The sequence below is a fragment of the Salvelinus sp. IW2-2015 genome, linkage group LG28 (assembly GCF_002910315.2).
Source record: "Salvelinus sp. IW2-2015 linkage group LG28, ASM291031v2, whole genome shotgun sequence".
Taxonomy (NCBI): Eukaryota; Metazoa; Chordata; class Actinopteri; order Salmoniformes; family Salmonidae; genus Salvelinus; species Salvelinus sp. IW2-2015.
The window spans coordinates 10,174,247-10,195,778 of NC_036868.1; the positions used below are offsets into that span (position 1 = coordinate 10,174,247).

At 44.2% G+C, this 21,532-nt stretch overlaps 1 protein-coding gene across 1 annotated transcript; it reads right to left on the minus strand.

Moving 5' to 3' along the window:
* Positions 1-222: 222 nt before the first annotated feature.
* Positions 223-2,616, minus strand: LOC111954406 (CCN family member 2). Its single transcript, XM_023974142.2, has 5 exons — positions 2,303-2,616; positions 1,829-2,045; positions 1,449-1,703; positions 1,118-1,329; positions 223-991 (listed from the first exon to the last, which is right to left on the minus strand). The coding sequence occupies exons 1-5, from the start codon at positions 2,360-2,362 to the stop codon at positions 695-697; spliced, it is 1,041 nt and encodes a 346-aa protein (XP_023829910.1). The 5' UTR covers positions 2,363-2,616; the 3' UTR covers positions 223-694.
* Between the last annotated feature and the right edge of the window lie 18,916 nt (positions 2,617-21,532).

Sequence of the window (21,532 nt, forward strand, 5' to 3'; positions counted from 1 at the left end):
CTCCAGTCTTTTTTGACAAAATACAGATTCCTTCCTTGCAACCTGTATCAGTCAGTCAAAGTCAAACACCTCTTTTCTCAGTGCTGTGGCAAACCCTCAAAGCATGCACACTACGCTCCTTGTCTGGGAGGACGGCTGTTTTTCAGCATGGGATAAACCATGACCTGTCATTAACACTGCAACAGTTAGGCTCTGCAAACAGTGAACTATACACAAGGGCACATTCAACTAGCACTCTGGTGCTGTAGCACTCTGGTGGGTAAAGGATTTAAGTGTCTCTACTGGGGTTAAAAGTTTTCACCCTTCGTTACTGCAAGTGCTCCGAGGTTGGAAACAACCCAGTTAGTTGGATCCACACCACAGTTTAGGGAGAGGGGAACAAGGCATCAGCCAATTTGTGACAACAACATAGGTTGTCACATAGTAGAACAATAGTGCAGTATTTTTCTTGGGGCCGCAGAGCAGCCCCCTTGTCTTTAGGGAAAGTGGCCCTAAACATCCATCAATATACTCATACATATATACATTGAATATACGCATATAGGTTTCTGTCCTTGTACAAAATGCAAAATTAGAAAATTAGAAAATAATAAACGAAAAGAAAAACAAATATTGTGCTGCGAGATGAGATGGATATCTGTTGGATTCAAGTTAAGAGTCATTGGTTGTTTTTGCTCTTTGGTGATGTAATTATTTACGCCATGTCTCCAAGCATCTTCTTGTAGTACATGGACTCGAAGATGTCGTTCTCGCCGGGGCAGTTGTAGTGGCACGCACAGGTCTTGATGAACATCATCTGCTTCTTCATGACCTGGCCGTCGGGGCACTTGAACTCCATGGGCAGGGTGGTGGTTCTGTGGGGGGTGCAGCAACGACCATCGGTGCACACTCCGCAGAACTTGGGGCGGAAGGACTTGGTGGTGGTGCAGCCAGAGATCTCAAACTTCATGGGCTTGGACACTCTTGGTGTGCGGATGCATTTCTTTCCCTTCTGTAAGAGCAAAGCAAATCAAAACACAAACATTAGTGATCATTCCTGCATTCTTGATTAGAGGAAGTGTTTCTATTGTAGTGAATGGGTAGGCTAGTTTGGGTAGTGGTTGAAGGATGTCTTTACCCTAATGCTTTGCTCCATGTGGGACTCGCAGGGCCTGACCATACATAGGCGGGACTGTTTCTCCAGGCGGCACTCGCGGTTGTCATTGGTGACTCTGGTAGAGATGCCCAGGCCGCAGGTCTTAGAGCAGGCGCTCCACTCAGTGGTCTGGACCAGGCAGTTCTCCCTCATCATGGAGGGGTCAGGCCCGTAGGTCTCCTCCTCTCTGTAAGCTGCAGGCAGAGAAGGGGAAGTGACATTAGACTCTTTATCTATCCCCACACTCAAAAGCTGACCAGATTACATCACTACAATGTAACTGTATGTCCAAGTGTCTAAGACTGAGACTCACCAGCGAGAACAGAGCCCACAAAGCTGTTTGTGTGTTGGGGGGCATCGCACACCCACTCCTCGCAGCACTTCCCGGGCACTTTGACGCGGTGGGGCATGGGGCAGTCAGGGCTGGGCAGGCGGATGTCCATGCTGCACAGGGGCACACAGCCCACGGCACCGTCCAGGCACGTGCACTGGTATTTACAGCTGCTCTGGAAGGACTCTCCACTCCTGTACATCATCCCTCCGATCACACAGGTGGCGCCACCCTTAGCTGTGGGAGGCGGAGGATAAGAAGAGAACGTCACATCTCCAGTCACACAAACATTAGCAGAGGAAAAAAATTATCTATGAGTCAATGTACTATAACTACAAAGAAGCCTGTTGAGAGAGACTCACCTGTACAGACTCCTATGCGGCGGTTGATGGGGGAGCCAAATTCACAGAAGAGTCCTTTGTGGGGGTCGCACACGTCCCTCTCTGTGCAGAACTCGCCCATCTGTTTGGCACACACCCTGCAGCAGCTGCAGGCATCGGGTACCAGGCTCACACCAGGAGGGCACTGGGGGGCCACATCGGGGCAACTACACTGCCCACTGCACTCCTGAGCCACAGCCTGAGGGGCAAAGAGATAGGAGCTCTGTTAGACCCAGATCAAAATGTCACAACTACTAACATTACAGTACATCAACACCAAGAGCTAGAGCATATAAAGCCTTATATAACTGTCTTAACAATATATCTATTTACATTTCAACTGCTGTAGTAATGGACTAGACATGCTGACACCTCATTGCGGTCTGTCTGGTACATGGTGCATTGACACAGCAATACAGTTCCCATATAACTTGAGTCTCAGTAAAAGTGTCTTACCAGGTAGGAGAGAGTGAGGCAGAAGAAAGAAATCAGTCTCATGTTCATTCCAGCAGACATTTTGCTTTTCTTTGTTTTTCTCTGAGTATCTTAGACACAAATAAGTCTTCAGGTTCTGCAAAAGTCTTCTTTAGTCTCTTGCGAGTAGTCAGGGAGTTTGTCGTCGGATCGAGTAGATCTTGTAAGAAATGTCTTGTTCTGGTTATTTTCTCTGTTGAGTTCTCGTAGTTCTCTTGGTCAAAGCTAGAGTTTAGCTTCAGTAGTATATCTGTTGCTGCTCTTGTTGCTCTCTCTTGGAGGAGGAGTTGTTCTGTGTCTGAAGCTAGGATCTCTCCCTGCATTTATACACCCAGGGCTGCCGTGACGTGCCAATGGCTGAATGGAGTCCTGGACAAACATGGACATTCTTGGCATTCTTTCCTAGTTTCCTGCCCCCCTCTCTCTAGACCCCCCCCCATCCCGCATTCCTCCTGTCTTAAATCAAAGTGCTGTCACATATCAAAATAAAAGTGCCAGTCTTGGCACTATCCCTCAACTTTCCTTTTATGTGTAACCGGCGGTGTGTTCTATCCCGCAGAGACTTTAAACCTCCCCTATTATTGAGAATAGCTACCTTGCTGTTCTCCTAGCTCATCACACATGGATTTTCACTAGTGACTACAAATACTTTCAATACCTATTCTTACAGGTGTATTTTATTGTGAAACAATGGGCTGTAGTGTAGTTCACGGCTGGATTTAGTCACTGTTACTAAACGGTACATTATAAAACCCCTGTCACACTTCAGGGTGTTTTTTTTTGAAAGAAAAGAAAAAGATTTATAACATTTTTATCTTAACCTTTATATATACACTGAAGTATACCAAACATTACTAACACCTTCTTAATTTCTCCCCCCTCCCCATTCCCTCAGAACAGCCTCAATCATCAGGGCATGGACTATACAAGGTGCGAAAGCGTTCCAACAGGATGCTGGCCCATGTTGACTCCAATGCTTCCCACATTGTGTCAAGTTTCTGGATGTCCTTTGGGTGTTGGGCATCTTGATACACACAGGAAGCTGCTGAGTGTGAAAAACCCAGCAGCGTTGCCAGTTCTTGACACCAACCGGTGCGACCTGGCACGTACTATCATACCCCATTCAAAGGTACTTATAATATTTTGTTCTTGCCCATTCACCCTCTGAATGGCACACATACACAATCCATGTCTCAAATGTCTCAAGGCTTAAAAACCTTCTTCAACCCGTCTCTCCTCCCCTTCATCTCACACTGATTGAAGTGATTTAACAAGTGACATCAATAAGGAATCATAGCTTTCACTGGATTCAACCTGGTCAGTCTATGTCATGAAAGAACACTGCGTGTCCTTAAGTTTTGTATACTCAGTGCTATGTTATATTAGAATTATGCAATATCCTTCACAAGTCTAATAAATCAGAAGTATGAGATTTAATCAACCAAGTCCTAAATGGGGGTTTGTATTATAACCCCCAATTATAAGACTCTTTCTCAGAAGTTCTAGTCTTGTGGTTTCAATCATATACTTTTTTTATAGCCATGTGCTTTCACCTCAATAAGAAAGTTTAGCCCATGACTTTAAAGCAAAGGTGTTTCACATTCCAGGTGTGGGATCCTATTTTGCTCCATTCAGGCTCTAGACACTGCGCCAGACTTGAGGATTTGCAGGAAAGCGTCTAGACTATGGGTTGTATATTTTGATAAAGGATCACAACAAGCCCCAGACTCTCCACCTCAGTCTTATGAAAGGCAGCCCTGCTCCTCACCAGCCACCGAATCGGAAATGAAAAACTCCCAGAGAGAACTTGGAGCTGGAGGAATGCGCGGCTGCGCCAGCCGACATACTATTACTACATGCACACACCGACTGGGAGGAAGCGTGGCCTTATATGGGAATCTTCACGAGCAGCTTGTCTTTCCCTTTTTTTCCCGACGTGCTCTGAGCACACAGTACTGTAGGAGCTCCTCAGGGGCTGTACTGTCTGAAAAAGTTCTCTCTGGACAGTGACAGTGTGTTGCATGGTAATGTTCCCTGTCTGTCAACACAGATTAATTCGTGGCCAAGCAGAGGCTGCCAGTTCCTTAACCCCGTTGTGTCAAAATAGTAGCAGTTTATCGCGTATTTGACTGTGTGCTCGATTTCCTGAACCAATAACAGTGTGGTGTGGCTTTCCATTGCAGTATTGGGTGTCTGGATGAACTGAACTCCCCTCCACAGGGCAGTGTTCAATAAACCACTCTGTGTGAGGTAAAACTTAGCTGTATTAGCATCAGATTCCCTGTCTTTGGCTGTTGTCCTGGAGCTCTCCATTAGTGCTCTCTCTCTCCGTCCCCCCCACACCTCTCTCTCTCTCTGTCCCTTTCTCCCCCCACCTCTCTCTCTCTCTCTCTCTCTGTTCCCCCCTCTAGCTCTCCCCCTCTCCCCTCAGCCAGCGCCTGCTGGTGTACACCTTTTCCCTACGACATTCCTCACTCAATGGCACATAGGTAAATACTTTCAGGTCTGTTAACCTTTAATGTCATGCTCTCTGGTTTTCCATGGTGGCTAAAAGCAGTCTGAAACTCTAGCTTAGGCATGGCAAGTATTCCAAATTCAACATTCCACATTGGGTGCAGACAATAGCACAGCTATTTTCCCCTTTAGTGTCTGTACCCCCTTGAGGACAGGTATAGATAGGTACAGTATGTATATCCCATGGGATTATGACTTAGAGATTCCACTGACCGCGAGTCCAATTTGGAATAAGGGACAGGGTGCTAATGTTGGAGTGACAGGCAGCAGTTAGCTAGGGTCAAGAGCTGGTGACGTAATGGAAAGGATTCCACATTCAGTGTAAATAAAGTAGCCAGCAGATATGTACTGTGGGATGTGGCAGACCTGACTGACCATGTTACTAATTTTCCAATTTCCTGTACGGAGGAGGGTGTTGTGGTTAAATTGTTCCCATTAGCAAAAAATACAAACAGATATAAACTTTCTGTCAAGGAGTAATTGTCTGCGTAGTGTTCCATTCCAGTTATCTCCATGTCCACTACTAATGTGCGTCCCAAATGGCATTACTTTTGACCAGATTGCTGCTGGTCCTGGTCAATAGTAGTGCACTATATAGGGAATAGGGCGTCATTCGAGACACAACCCTTTTCTGTTTGAAGTTTATGTAACTGTGTTCAAATTGCAAGTGTTCTATCTGAGGTATTCCATCTACAGTGCCTTCTGAAAGTATTCATACCCCTTGACTTTTTCCACATTTTGTTATGTTACAGCCTTATTCTAAAATGTATGAAAAAAATTCCCCCTCATCAATCTCCACACAATACCCAATAATGACAAAGCAAAAACTGTTTTTAAGAAATTCTTGCAAATGTAAAAAAAACAACAGAAATTTACATGAGTAATCAGACCATTTACTCAGTACTTTGTTGAATCACCTTTGTCAGCGATTACAACATTAAGTATTCTTGTGTATGACGCTACAAGCTTGGCACACCTGTATTTGAGGAGTTTCTCCCATTCTTCTCTGCAGATCCACTCCAGCTATGTCATTTGCTGGATGGGGAGCGTCGCTGCACAGCTATTTTCAGGTCTCTCCAGAGATGTTCGATCAGGTTCAAGTCCTTTGGCCGGGCCACTCAAGGACATTCAGAGACTTGTCCCGAAGCCACTCCTGCGTTGTCTTGGCTGTGTGCTTAGGGTCATCCTTTTGGAAGGTGAAGCTTCACCCCAGTCTGAGGTCCTGAGCGCTCTGGAGCAGGTTTTCATCATGGATCTCTCTGTAGTTTGCTCCTTCCATCTTTGCCTTAATCCTGACTAATCCCCCAGTCCCTGCCGCTGAAAAACACCACCACCACCACCATGCTTCACCGTAGGGATGGTGCCAGGTTTCCTCTAGACGTGACGCTTGGCATTCTGGCCAAAGAGTTAAATCTCGGTTTCATCAGACCAGAGAATCTTCTTTCTCATGGTCTGAGAGTCTTTAGGTGCCTTTTGGCAAACTCCAAGCGGGCTGTCATGTGCCTTTTACTGAGGAGTGGCTTCCGTCTGGCCACTCTACCATAAAGGCCTGATTGGTGGAGTGCTGGCAGAGATGGTTGTCCTTCTGAAAGGGTCTCCCATCTCCACAGAGGAACTCTAAAGCTCTGTCAGAGTGACCATTGGGTTCTTGGTCAGCTGCCTGACTAAGGCCCTTCTCCCCCAATTGCTCAGAATGGCCAGGCGGCCAGCTCTAGGAAGAGTCTTGGTGGTTCCAAACTTATTCCATTTAAGAATGATGGAGGCCACTGTCTTCTTGGGAACCTTCAATGCTGCAGAAATATTTTGGTACCCTTCCCCAGATCTGTGCCTCGAAACAATCCTGTCTCGGAGCTCTATGGACAATGTCTTCAACCTCATAGCTTGGTTTTTGCTCTTGACATGCACTGTCAACTGTGGGTCTGTTACGTGCCTCCTAACGGAGGGAGGTGCAGGAATCAGGAGCAGGAGAGCAAGGAAATCTCAGTGGCAATTTATTTTATTGAGCAGTCCCAACTCAACTACAACATGGGACTGAAATGAGCCCAAACGAGGTTGCCACACACACAGAGAATAAAGCGCTACACACGGAGGAGAAACCTCTACTCCTAACTCAATACCAAATGGCACAACTCCCGTGAGAAAAGAAACCCCATGGTGCAGAGACGCACCCCTAATAACGTAACCACAGAAAACAATCCCGCACAAAGACTAGCAGGCAGAGGAGGTAAATATACCCACTGAAATCAACTAATAAGACACAGATGTAAACAATACAGACAGACACAAACGAAAAGGAAAAATGAATCGGTGGCAGCTAGTAGGCCAGTGACGACGACCGCCGAGCACCGCCCGAACAGGGAGACGAGCCACCTTCGGTGGAAGTTGTGACAGTACCCCACCTGACGCGTGGCTCGCTGACGCCGGCCTCGAGGACGACCCGGAGGACGAGGCGCAGGGCGATCCGGATGGAGGCGGTGAAACTCACTCAGTAGAGATGGGTCAAAGACGTCCTCCACCGGCACCCAGCATCTCTCCTCCGGACCGTACCCCTCCCAATCCACGAGGTACTGCAGGCCCCTCACCCGACACCTGGAATCCAGTATGGATCGCACTGTGTATGCCAGGGCCCCCTCGATGTCCAGGGGGGGCGGAGGGACCTCCCGCACCTCAGCTCCTTGAAGCGGACCAGCTACCCCCTAGACGCTCCATGAACGCCCTCCAAACCCGGGACGTGAACTGGGGACCCCGATCAGAAACTATGTCCTCAGGCACCCCGTAGTGCCGGAAGACGTGAGTAAACAGGGCCTCCGCAGTCTGTAGGGCCGTAGGGAGACCAGCCAAAGGGAGGAGACGACAGGACTTAGAGAAACGATCCACAACGACCAGGATCGTGGTGTTACCCTGGGACGGAGGAAGATCGGTCAGGAAGTCTACCGACAGGTGTGACCAAGGCCGCTGTTGAACAGGAAGGGGTTGTAACTTCCCTCTGGGCAGGTGTCTAGGAGCCTTGCACTGAGCGCACACTGAGCAGGAGGAGACATAGACCCTCACGTCCTTAGCTAAAGTGGGCCACCAGTATTTCCCCCTAAGGCTTTGCACCGTCCTATCGATACCCGGATGACCAGAGGAGAGTAATGTGTGCGCTCACCGAATTAACCTATCACGAACACCAAGCGGGACGTACCTCCGTCCAGCTGGACACTGAGGGGGAGTAGGCTCTGACCGAGATGTCCGCTCGAAGTCCGCTCGATGTCCGCGTCCACCTCCCACACCACCGGCGCCACCAGACAAGAGGCCGGAAGTATGGGGGTGGGATCGATGGACCGCTCCTCTGTATCGTACAGATGGGACAGTGCGTCTGCCTTAGCGTTCTGGGAACCTGGTCTATACGATATTGTAAATCTGAATCTGGTGAAAAACATGGCCCACCTTGCCTGGTGAAGGTTCAGTCTCCTCGCCGCCCGGATGTACTCCAGATTACGGTGGTCGGTCCAGATGAGGAAAGGGTGTTGAGCCCCCTCAAGCCAATGTCTCCACACCTTTAGGGCTTTTACGACAGCCAGCAACTCCCGGTCCCCCACATCATAGTTTCGCTCCGCCGGGCTGAGCTTCCTAGAAAAGAAAGCGCAGGGGCAGAGCTTCAGTGGCGCGCCCGAGCGCTGTGAGAGCACGGCTCCAATCCCAGCCTCGGATGCGTCCACCTCCACCATGAATGCCAAAGAGGGATCCGGATGAGCCAACACGGGAGCCTTGGTAAACAGAGTCCTCAAGCGACAAAACGCTCTGTCCGCCTCAGCCAACCACCGCAGACGCACCGGTCCCCCCTTCAGCAGTGAGGTAATGGGAGCAGCCACCTGCCCAAAACCCCAGATAAACCTATGGTAGTAATTGGCAAACCCTAAAAACCGCTGCACCTCCTTTACCGTGGTGGGAGTCGTGCAATTACGCACGGCTGCAATGCGGTCACACTCCATCACCAACCCTGATGTGGAAATGCGATAACCCAGGAAGGAGACGGCCTGTTGGGATTTATAGGCAAATATACCCACCGAAATCAACTAATAAGACACAGGTGTAAAGAATACAGACAGACACAAACGAAAAGGAAAAATGGATCGGTGGCAGCTAGTAGGCCGGCGACAACGACCGCCGAGCACCGCCCGAACAGGGAGAAGAGCCACCTTCGGGGGAAGTCGTGACAGGGACCTTATATAGACAGGTGTGTGCCATTCCAAATCATGTCCACTCAATTGAATTTACCACAGGTGGACTTCAATCAAGTTGTAGAAACATCTCAAGGATGATCAATGGAAACAAGATGCACCTGAGCTCAATTTCGAGTCTCATAGCAAAGGGTCTGAATACTTACGTAAATAAGGTATTTATGTTTTTAATTATTTAATACATTTGCAAAAATGTAAAAAAATGTTTTCGGCTTAGTTATTTTGGGGTATTGCGTGAAGATTGCTGAGTTTTTTTTTTACATTTAATCCATGTAATCCATAAGGCTGTAACGTAACAAAATGTGGAAAAAGTCAACGAGTCAGAATAATTTCCGAAGTCCCTGTATATGATGATTGTATTTTTACCAAACCAGAGACCTGATCTAGGATGGAATTAAGACTTTCCGTGGTCTGAAGGTTTATTATAGCAATATGTGTGTCCTTCCAGAAAAGACACAACATGCAAGATTGAAATGGGATTGGATAGAAGCAATTTATATTGCCTCCATTGTCACGATCGTGTGGAGGAGAGACGGACCAAAACGCAGCATGAGGAAAATAAGCCATCTTCTTTTAATTAAACGAACGAAGATGAACATGAAACGAAAACACTATTACAAACAAACAAAACAACAAATGATCGTGAAGCTAAATAACGCAAGTGCCCAGACAAGCAAAAAACGTTAAACAAGACAACTACCCACAAAAGCCTACTGCCTATGGCTACCTTAAATATGGCTCCCAATCAGAGACAAATGAATGACAGCTGTCTCTGATTGAGACCCAATCTAGGCAGCCATAGACATAACTAGACAACCTAACAATACTCTATCCCATACACATACAACACCCATAGACTAACCAAAACACACACAACATACAATGCCCACCCCAACTCACGCCCTGACCAACTAAACATAATCAAAATAACATAAAAATAGGTCAGGAACGTGACATCCATGCAATTTATGTTGGAAATTCAAAAGAAGAATGTCAACTTAACAGGACTGGACTGTCTTATCAACGATATGTGGAAAACGAATGACTATTTCCTTCTAATAATGGAATGCCTTTGATAAGCCGTGCCAGCTCTCCACAGTATTCAGAAATGATATTGATAAATTATAAACATAAACTTGTCAGAAAACCAGGTTTATGTGGTGACGTGTAGCCAGCCTACTAGTCAAAGCTTCTTACCATCTTGGAAGTATTTCCTTTGGCCTTTAATATAAATATTAGCCTAAATACCCCAGTGAATGGATGATTAGGACAACAAATAGATAGGCCCAATACAGTAGAAGAGACAGGTACAGAAATTGAATTTCTTATTCATAAATGACTAAGAATCTGTGTTTAAACTCAAAAGCAAAAATGTGATCAATACAGTAACCATACCCAGATGTTCTTTGGATTAGTTTTTCAAGACACACCTCCTAATCTGCTTTCACTTACTTTAGGGTCAAAAATATAACAACTGAGCTTCTGTTTCTGCTGACGGGAAACCAAACCTAGTTCAAGCTTAGTGTAATCATAATACGTCTTCAAGAGAAGGGGGGGACTCGTGGATTACTGTCACACGCTATAGCCCCACTGTGCTTTCCCTAGTATTATTCCAATTATTTCCTCTGCTGAAATGTTTGTGTGGAATAATACTGCAATAAAGACATATACACATTAGCAAATTGACACCCACATATTACTGTAGTAGCATGGAGAGAGAGCCTCCAGTTGGACAACGTTTCCCTAGCTCTGTCTGGAGGGCGGAGTGCACCATGATGGATTCCCTTCAGTTTTTACAGAGAGGGCGTATTTTCAGCCACAGCAGCATAGCATTCCTGTGAGATTGTTGCAGTGCATTCCTCATGGGATTTTCCTCAAGACAACTTCGTCCTCTCTGCTCATCTCCCAGTAAGGAATAGGATGACCTCACAAGAGGCCAGAATGGGCCCTGTGACGAAGGAATTCCCCAAAGGCGCTCCACAGAATTTCATCACTGGGAAAGTTTTCCATGGGGAGCCCTTGGCCATGTTATAGGAGAGGAGGTGAGGTGATGTCACAGTACGCCCTGTACAGTGCCTCTGTCCTCTGAACACACAGGTTAACTCAGCATTTCCTCTCATTGCGTCTTCATTCATTCATTATCCACTACAGTTACTTCTAAATTTGGAATAGTAAAGGCAATGTTGAATTTGACAGTTTCCCCATTTAGGCAAGGTAGGACCTTTCTCAGGTCATAGAGTTTCCTAGGTGGTCAGGTAGCTAGAAGCTGTTGCACTTTACCAACAGCAACATAAACACAAGATGTACAGATGGAAAGACTATAGCCTGTATGTCTAATATTCCAACACCCAGCTTACTCTGTACACAGAGCTCTGTTGGGATGATTGAATCATCAGCACTATAATACTGATTAAGGGTAATGAGTAAGTTATGAACATGAGTTAAATATTACAAGTTAAAGTGTACATTGGGCTAACCTTAGTGAAAAATATGATTGAGTATAGAACACAAGATGATTCTGATGATTATGCCATTTATTAAGCAAAAAAGTTTACATGTTATTCTTCTTAACCTAATTTTTCAGAGGTAAGATAATAATAATAATAATAATTTCCTGGTATACGTAGCCTATGCATGTACCGACCTACAGAGCATTATTGTTCACTCTTTGAAAAATCTGATCAAAGATTTAAATAATCAGATATTAAATAATCAAGGTTTTGACATGCTATTTCAGTTGAAAGGTTGATCATCCAAAAGTGTCTGGGAACAACTATACACTAAACTTACTGAACCCTAAAGCAAATAAGAACAAATATGATTTCCCTTCATATCCATATCCACCTCACCATCTCCAACTAAAATTCCTTCGTTGGCAGTTGGCAGCGCACTCCAGGAATGTTCCCTGCTTTGAAACTTCAAACTGACCGTCCCTCCACCACTGTTTAAACTGAACATGTGGCAGAGATCTAAAAATTAGCTCATTATGAAGGCTACAGTTTCTGGCTCTTTGAAATACCAAGGCTGACTGAGGTAATTCATTGCCCAGACTCTCGCCGACTGTTGGACCTTACTACATAATTCGTGTCATGGAGCAAACCCACAGACTAGGAATGGCTAAATCAAATTGTCCTTGAAAGCATGAAACAAATAAATAGAATTGGGGGATAAAGGATCCAGCTGAAAGAAATATAGAGGGGCTGGAAAGTAGAAATTAGTTTGATAGATGAGGTTGTCTATAAATAGCCTTGGCTGTGGAAACTGACTGGCTGTTTACACTAGAAAGGCCAACCCAGGGAAGCGCCACGGTGCTGAACTTCTTTCAACAAACAGCAGAAAATAATTTCATCCACAGAGATTTACTGCCTTCCAAGGGGGCTACCATGGTAATGACAGTGAATGAGGAGCCCAGGTCTGCTGCATCTCTCTCCCTCTCTCTCTCTCTCCCTCTCTCTCTGACCCATGTCTGTGAAACCCACCACTCTCCTGAACGGAATCCCATATGGGGGCCTGGAAGTCCGAGATTTATTGAACCCTCTATACTTTTTGGAATCCAAAGAGATAATGATTTGAACAGTTTCAGGTGCAAATCGCAGAGTTCCAAATATAGGCCTAGACCCCCCCCCCCCCGCTGTATGTTTCTTGTCTTTCAGAAGAGTTTTTGGAACATTCCACAGAAGATCACCTTTATGCTGGTTGCTGTTTGTTGTCTCCTGACCAGGACTCCGGTCATTAGGAGGTCTTTGTCCATTAATCTGTCACCATCTCCTCTCTGCCCGTCTTTACACAGCAGACTTCATAACGGAACTAAGGTCATCAAAGGCCAGGGTGTGGTGCAGAGAGACCCACTTGAAACATGATTACCTTTATGCAATGAGGTTTTGGAACTTTCAAGTGTGGAGGGGAAAGAATGTTTGCCCCAAAAATAAGCATAACAGCTAGCCAGCCGCTACCTCACGACAGGCTTAGTTAAGAGCCAAAACAACAAGAGACCTGTCTGCAATCTGCCATAATATTTTTCAAATACATTATAGTACTTAGTGTTACAGTTGATTATGATCCCACCACAGTGCATTAGTTAGTCTACAATGCAATGTGATAACATAAACAGCTGATGTTGCATAAGTTTGAGTATAGCCTTGGTAGGCCAGCTGGTGTAATACCTGTGGTGGGAATAAATACCACCTGCAGTAGGATGAAGAATCTGAAGCCAGCCAACTGAGGATTCCATTTCTACATCTCAATCAACAGCTGCTGTTATATAATAAGCCTTTATTAGTTGAGTTAGATTTTTATCACCACCACTCGCATTCCTGGAACTGTTCAAAAAACACGTAGATACCTGTGGCCGGTGGGTACAGGCTAACGGCTGAGGGCCCTGAAAAGCACTCATTCATGGGATTGCAGTTGGCCAGCGACCCAGTGCCAAGACAAGCAGTCCAGGAATGCCCTCATTATACTCGCCATGGCAACCGAGCTGAGGTGGGAGACAACACAGCTCAGTAGTGGTCTTTAATGAAATCAACAAAAACAAACAGAATTGCCGGCCGGTTACACCCCCTACTGGGATAGGGTTAGAGAGAAGAACTAGGCTCCAGACAATAACAATACCGTGAATTTGTCATCACAGAATGATTCGATAAACACGGGACAGTATTCAATTTGAGATGTGTGCCAAGATTTTGGTCTAACGACCTTCACTAGACCATGTCAGAGCAATAACTGACAGACTAACTCAATACCTAGATTCATTCTTCATATATATAGAAAATACTAAATAGGGCAACCTGCATAATGTTAATTGGGAAACCTTTGACATCATAACCATATCTAAAAGGAATGATTCTGAACAAATGAACAAGAGGTGAACAACATACAACCAACGCAGAATAATTATGAATTTGAGGTAAACAATAGCAAACAAACAGTTAACCAGAGAGTACGGTAACCAGTGTCCTGTCTGTGGGTACTATCTGGTCTGGTGGTGCAGTGAGTCTCTACCCTCAGTGAGGAATATTACAGTAATGACTCATGTCTCTTTCTTGCAAGACAGACTGACCCAATCAGATTAAACCATTTCTTTACCTAAGAGGCAGAATGAACACAACACTACTCCAGCTGTTTCCATCTGCAGCATCACAACTGGTGCACAGTTAACTGAATGTACAATATGGAAAGATTGAGTCAATAGCTGCCTTTCATTGAGCAACCAATGTTAAACATTATGCCAAAACATACAGTAACTACAGTTTGAAAAGATACATGATAATAATCAATGCATGTGTTGTATGAATAGATTTCCAATAACCCAAGGTACAGACTAAGTAGGTATGCAGATTAACAGAAAAAGTGTTGGTTTTCCCTAGATTTTGTGTTTTGTATCTTGTTTATACAACCAGGCTCTTTCTGATGTTGGTCTGGCTGAAATCAGCCGAGAGTCTGGCCTTGTCCCACCAGTTGGAGAACTGCTAGAGACATTGTGAGGCAGGGAAACCAAACCTCAAGTACTTTTAAAAATCTATTCCTCACTGGTTATTAAATTGCATTCTGCCATTTCCAGCAAGCTTTCCTTACATTCCCTTAAAAGGAAGTTTGAGTGGAAACCAGCGGTCTTTTGTAACATAAAGAAATGTGTGGAATCACTCCAGTCATCACCAGACCACTGAAGAGGACATTGTGTTCATCACAAGTATACCGCACAGCAGAGACTTCTATGTGTAAAAGCATTGATAAAACTCACCATCTTGACCCAGAATGGCAGAGCCCTTGACACACACAGTTGACCCTGTCTCAAGTAACTGAGATTGTGCTGCTGCTGTTTATATTCTGTAAATTGTGTTATGGAAGACAATGCCCTGGTTTCATTAGGACCCTTCAGTGACTTAACCTCCTGTGACAACAAGGGAGATGCTTGCCAGACGGCTGCCTGGCCCTGCGGCAAACTGACCCACTAACAACTGGTACAAATTGGCCCCTGTCCGACTCCCCAGGTCCCAGGAATAAAACAGCATTCTGTTTTGCTTGGCTTTGCTCTGCCAGATTGTACTCATACCCGTAAATCTCAGCTGCTTGATTAGCACCCAGCGCACAATCCCACAAATCCTCCCAGGCTAGTGTCAGGCAGCGAGCGGTAAACACAAGACTCTTACTTTCATGTCTGACCGGGTGTAAATTTCAGTCTGGGGTGGGGCTGCGTAAACAAGGGTGGCTAAGGACAGAACCTTCATTTCCTTTCATTTATTCAGCAAATTCTACCCCATTCTAAAAATGAGAGAAATCCATGAAATTTAACAGCAATTAGACACCTTTCATATCCTAACACTGACAAGCAGCATTGAGCAGGTTCAATAGGAATGACAGTTTCTCATCATACCTTTTCAAGTGGTTACCTTCACTAATTGGCTTCCTGCTAAACTCTTTGAATACGAAGATTGGTGTTAGTCAAATAGATTTTGTTTGACCTAGACTCATGCTTTACAGTTTTCCATTTTTCTAACAGGTGTTGTGTGATAGCTTGCCATCCTGTCAAATTTTACCTCACTTTCTCCTCAAACTTCTCCTCAAAGCTAGAGTGTTTTTCTTTCATTAGACTTTTAAAAGCAAAGCTTTGCATACATCTAGTAAATAGTATGTGTATTTTCCCTTCCTGTATCAGCCATCAAGTCTCAGGCTGGACCAAAGGGCATTCAGGTTCACATGTTTATTTGCTCAATGGTCAGCAACAGACCTTGACTTATGTTTTTTTTCTCATCTCATATATTTTCTGTTATTTAAACAGCAGTGTGATTTATTATTCATTAGATGTTTGATGTAATGTTTTGTGTAATTATATTTTCATATAATTTACACACATTTGACCTTTTTCCTTTCCTAATAGTACTTTGTGAGATGTAGATATTGTTTACTGTAGTAGAAAAAAAAATCTAATAATCAACAGCTTTCTCATCTAGACAACATTATTCAGAAAGAAAGGGAATAGCCAGTAAATTGTGATGTAGCCCGTTTGTCTGTTGGTCAGTGACATTTCAGTGTCTCACCAACCAGCCCATATTCCCTCCATCCACATCCTCTCTCCAAAACACTAGTACACACCATTAAACCTGGAGTAGTACACGGTGTGCACCCTCTGCCTGACAGGCCTGCCTCAGGGTGTCTAACTGTGATGTCACAGCCCCACAGTTCCTGGCATTGGAGGGATGACCTCATGCCCTGGCTGTGGGTTAGCAGGGAACAATTGCACCTCTGCTACAGAGAGGGGATTCTGTCTGGAGACTGGACGTCGAGTTCCACCTACGGGAGCTGGTCTCGGTGTGACCTAACAGACATATTAATAGTGCTGTTTCAAATTGTTTGTCAAGTTCTAACCGCCTGGAGACTTTCTCATAAACACTTACTAAGGCCGCCAGTCTGCATAATGTTTTGTGAGGTTAGTAGGGCCAACAATGACTAAGAACTTTCACCCTTATACTTAGGATGTACTGTGCTTTGGATAAGTATTCTTGTTGGAATGTATACCCTTAGCAGAGATGAGAAATATTCATTTTTAATACATATTTAATGAAGTGAGGGCAATAAGTTATTTTCTATGCCTCCCTATAAAAGTTACTATAACTGAATGGAAGTCTGTCAGTTCAGTTATAACAACTCTCATTGGCAGCAATATGCTTTGTGTTGTTTTAGTGAGAGGGAGAATGTGAAATGTGCAGTGGTCATTGGAGTGTAATTGTTGAGTCAATACAAGGACGTTATTGATACTCTTATCAGGCTGTAACATGCCCTCTCTGAAGTTCCATCATGTTTTTAACCTCGAGAGGAAGACATGTTGGCTTGTGGATACAGACAATGGATTAGATAAGAATTCATGGTCACAGTTCATGCTTCTAATGGGAAGTGTTACAGTGTATATCATGCACTAGCTACTTGACCTCCTGTTTATCTCAAACTGTCTGTGGTCCAATTTTTTATTTTTTTATTTTATTTAACTAGGCAAGTCAGTTAAGAACACGTTCTTATTTACTGTACAATGACAGCCTACACCAGCCAAACCCAGACGACATTGTGCACCGCCCTATGGGACTCCCAATCACAGCCGGTTGTGATACAGCCTGGATTCGAACCAGGGTGTCTGTAGTGACGTCTTTAGCACTGAGATGCAGTTCCTTAGACTGCTGCGCCACTTGAGAGCCCCCGGACATTCCCTGCCAATCAGCTGCTTGCAGTATTAAAGGATTGTACTTCAGTAAGTATGTCCAATAAACACAGGCAGATTGAGCTATACAGTATTTAGTTGTTGTAAAAGTGTATATTTGCTGGAGGACTTTAATCAATCCTTACATAGGCCTTTGATAGGTCAGGGTTGGATTTCTGTGGAAATGTTTTGGATTAGGGTAAGTCCGGTTAATAAAATAATGTAAATATTCAGATAAAATGGCCTTATTTTATTTTATTTTTTTATTTATCCGTTATTTTACCAGGTAAGTTGACTGAGAACACGTTCTCATTTGCAGCAACGACCTGGGGAATAGTTACAGGGGAGAGGAGGGGGATGAATGAGCCAATTGTAAACTGGGGATTATTAGGTGACCGTGATGGTTGAAGCCAGATTGGGAATTTAGCCAGGACACCRGGGTTAACACCCCTACTCTTACGATAAGTGCCATGGGATCTTTAATGACCTCAGAGAGTCAGGACACCCGTTTAACGTCCCATCCGAAAGACGGCACCCTACACAGAGCAGTGTCCCCAATCACTGCCCTGGGGCATTGGGATCTTTGTTTAGACCAGAGGAAAGAGTGCCTCCTACTGGCCCTCCAACACCACTTCCAGCAGCATCTGGTCTCCCATCCAGGGACTGACCAGGACCAACCCTGCTTAGCTTCAGAAGCAAGCCAGCAGTGGTATGCAGGGTGGTATGCACAAGAGGGATGAATTTAGACCATGGGCTGAACCCCATGCAGGTGTAGGCCTCTATTCAGGGCCCTACAGTATACAGTGTCCTGGCGGGGATCCAGGGAACCACACATCTGAGACTCCCCAGCCTTCTGCAATTAATCACAGCTGCCATCACGACAACACAATTACATCATGCGTCAGGTAAGACAAAGTAAACCAGCTCTGCTTATTTTACCCAAGAGCAAAAATCTCCAATGTAAGATTATCAGGAGCAGATGGAAAAACAGTCCTCCATCCAGCTTTTCAGCAGAGACTCAAGACCTAATTCTAGGGCAAACAAGTTTTGAACTACCTGCTTCAGTTACACCAACCCATCTGGCCTTCTTTGATTCACAGACCACTAATCCAGGAACCAGTTTAAGGGAGCTGAGTCAGTAGGTTTCGGTGTGAGCACAACCTGGACTGGGGTAGACGTAACATACAGTAGTAAATGTTAATCCGCGACACTCTAATTAGTATGATATGTTACATTTCGTATGGTATGTATTAATTTGTGGATGTCCATCATCCATTTCGTATGATATGTTACTATATTACAATTCGTATGATATGTTATGAATTGCAATTCATACAATATGTTACGATGTGCAATTCTTAAAATATGTTACGAATTAGCAAAAAGTATGATATGTTACAAATTCCAATATTGTTGCGGCTAATGTTAGCTAGGTGGCTAATGCAAACGTTAGCTAGGTGGCTAACGTTAGCTATGCTAGGAGTTAGGGTTATGGGTTAAGGTAAGGGTTAAGGTAAGGGTTAAGCTTAGGGTTAAGGTTATGGTTAGGAGTTAGGGTCAAGTGTTAAGGTTAGGGTTAGAGGAAGGGTTAGCTAACATGCTAAGTAGTTGCAAAGTAGCTAAAAAAGTAATAAGTAGTTGCAAATCAGCTAAAATTGTCTGTGATGATATTCGAACACACAACCTTTGGGTTGCTAGACGTTCACGTTATATGCCCACCTAGCCACCCCGACCAACCACCCTACTAACCTTCTGTCTTATGTAACCATACCAAACGTAACATATCATACTAATTTAAGTCTTTTACGTTTACTATGTTAGGTCTAGTCAATGGGACCAGGCTGGTGAGCGAGACATGGGAGACATGATGGTCTCATAGAGCTGAACAGGGCCTTAGACTCTGAAGAGAGACTAAAACAGACTGTCTTGAAGGTGGTACCAGGAGGGTGTTAATGAAAACCTTCAATGCGGTCACTTAGCCTTGGTTAATCAGGACAGCTTAGCAAACCTCAGCAAGACACAGCTTTCATTAATATCAAACATAAGGAGAAAAAACTGCTGACCCTTGATCAACCACATTCAGACTACTGTATCTTCTGGTTTAGGCAAATTCATGTAATTATTGGTCATTACAATATAAATCTTTGCCAGTTTAGTAATCCAATTATTCATGTTGGTACAGTAGTATTCGTGTGTTTGCAGTTTTGATAGCATCCATACGTTTTTTTATATGTTTGGGATAGAAGAAAATCTGTATTCTTACTGTATAATGAATGTATACTGAACAAAAATATAAACACAACATGTAAAGTGTTGGTCCCATATTTCATGAGCTGAAATAAAAGATCATAGTTTCATACTCACCTAAATGTTTTAATCTCAAATTTTGTTCACACATTTGTTTACATCCCTGTTAGTCAGCATTTCTCCTTTGCCTAGATAATCCATTCTGCATATTAAGAAGCTGATTAAACTGCATGATCATTACACAGGTGCACCTTGTGCTGGGGACAATAAAAGGCCACTCTAAAATGTACATTTTTGTCACACAACACAATGCCACAGATGGGTCAAGTTTTGAAGGAGCATGCAATTGGCATGCTGACTGCAGGAATGTCCACCAGAGCTGTTGCCAGAGAATTAAATGTTCATTTCTCTACCATAAGCCACCTCCAACGTTGTTTTAGAGAATTTGGCAGTACGAGACCACGTGTAACCACGCCAGTCCAGGACATCCACATCAGGCTTCACCACCTGCGGGATCGTCTGAGACCAGCCACCTGGACAGCTGATGAAACTGAGGAGTATTTCTGTCTGTAATAAAGCCCTTTTGTGGGGAAAAACTCCTGGCTCTCAAGTGGGAGGGCCTATGCACTCCCAGGCCTACCCATGGCTGTGCCCCTGCCCAGTCATGTGAAATTCATAAATTAGGGCCTAATTTATTTATTTCAATTGACTGATTTCCTTCTATGAACTGTAACCCAGTAAAATCATTGAAATAGTTGCATGTTGCGTTTATATTTTTGTTCAGTATATTAAGGTAATCAACTTCATAGGCAGTATGCTGATAATGAAACATAATATGGTGGGGTTATCCCAGTTTTACTGTAATGTGTTGGGACACGAAGGCCCCTCTGACATGTAGAATAAGGAATCACGTCGGCTCTATTCATGCCATTTCTGTCTGCAATGTTCGAAAACGTTTGGAAACTGAATGTGGCCCATGCCATCCACAGAAGGTGACTGGGATTGATCATCTGTCACACCTGTGATAGTACCAAAGTGCTATTATTGCGATAATGAATATTACCTAAGAAAATACAGTTTCTGAAACTAACAGTAGTCAGTGAAAGCCAATGGAAAAAACACCCCATACAGTATAATCTCCATAATATGGGGTAGTCAACCCTGCACTTAAAAAAAGAGTGTTAAGGCTTACGATCTTGCTATTGGTATATACTAACTTACTTAAAGATCTGTCCAGAGCAGAAGCCACAAAAGTACATTTCTGTGTTGTGTGCTGTGGTCTTTTCTCATTAAAGTCATTCCTTTGGCTCCTACAGTGAAACCCAGGCTCCTTGAGGTTTTTGAGCCAATGGAACTTTCCCAGTTGTTCACATTACGCTTTCATTTACTGGTATTGGTGATTTCCAACATGCCAATGAATTTCAATCAGAATAACCCCCCTTTTCAGGGGCATAAATAAATCAACCATGCTCCAGGAACTTAACTGCATATCACTGAAGTTACAAGGCCAAACTATATTTTTCATTATGCAGTTAATCAGTGCCATATAGGAAAAGGCCTGAGAGGTTTAGGTGGGTTGTTTTTATTGTTTTAATTGTTGCCAGACCCACATACCAGTGTGGACTACTCCCAATGTCCAGCTCTTCCTTTTGATGTAGCATGGAGAGGAACACACCTCATTTTATTGGTATCAGGTGCTGTTCAAAATACTGTGGGAAAAAGGGAGTGAGGTGGAGTGGAAAATAAAAGCACAATGGTGTAACGATCTTCTTTGGGAGAAAGAGAGGAGGACCAAAGCGCAGCGTGGTAAGTGTCCATTATATTTAATAATCCTGAACACGACAACAATACAAAAATAACAAAGTGAATAGAATAGAAAACCGAAACAGTCCCGTAACGTGAACAAACAGACACGGAAGACAACCACCCACAAAACACAATAGAAAACAGGCTACCTAAATATGGTTCCCAATCGGAGCCAATGACTAACACCTGCCTCTGATTGAGAATCATATCAGGCCAAACGAACAACCCAACATA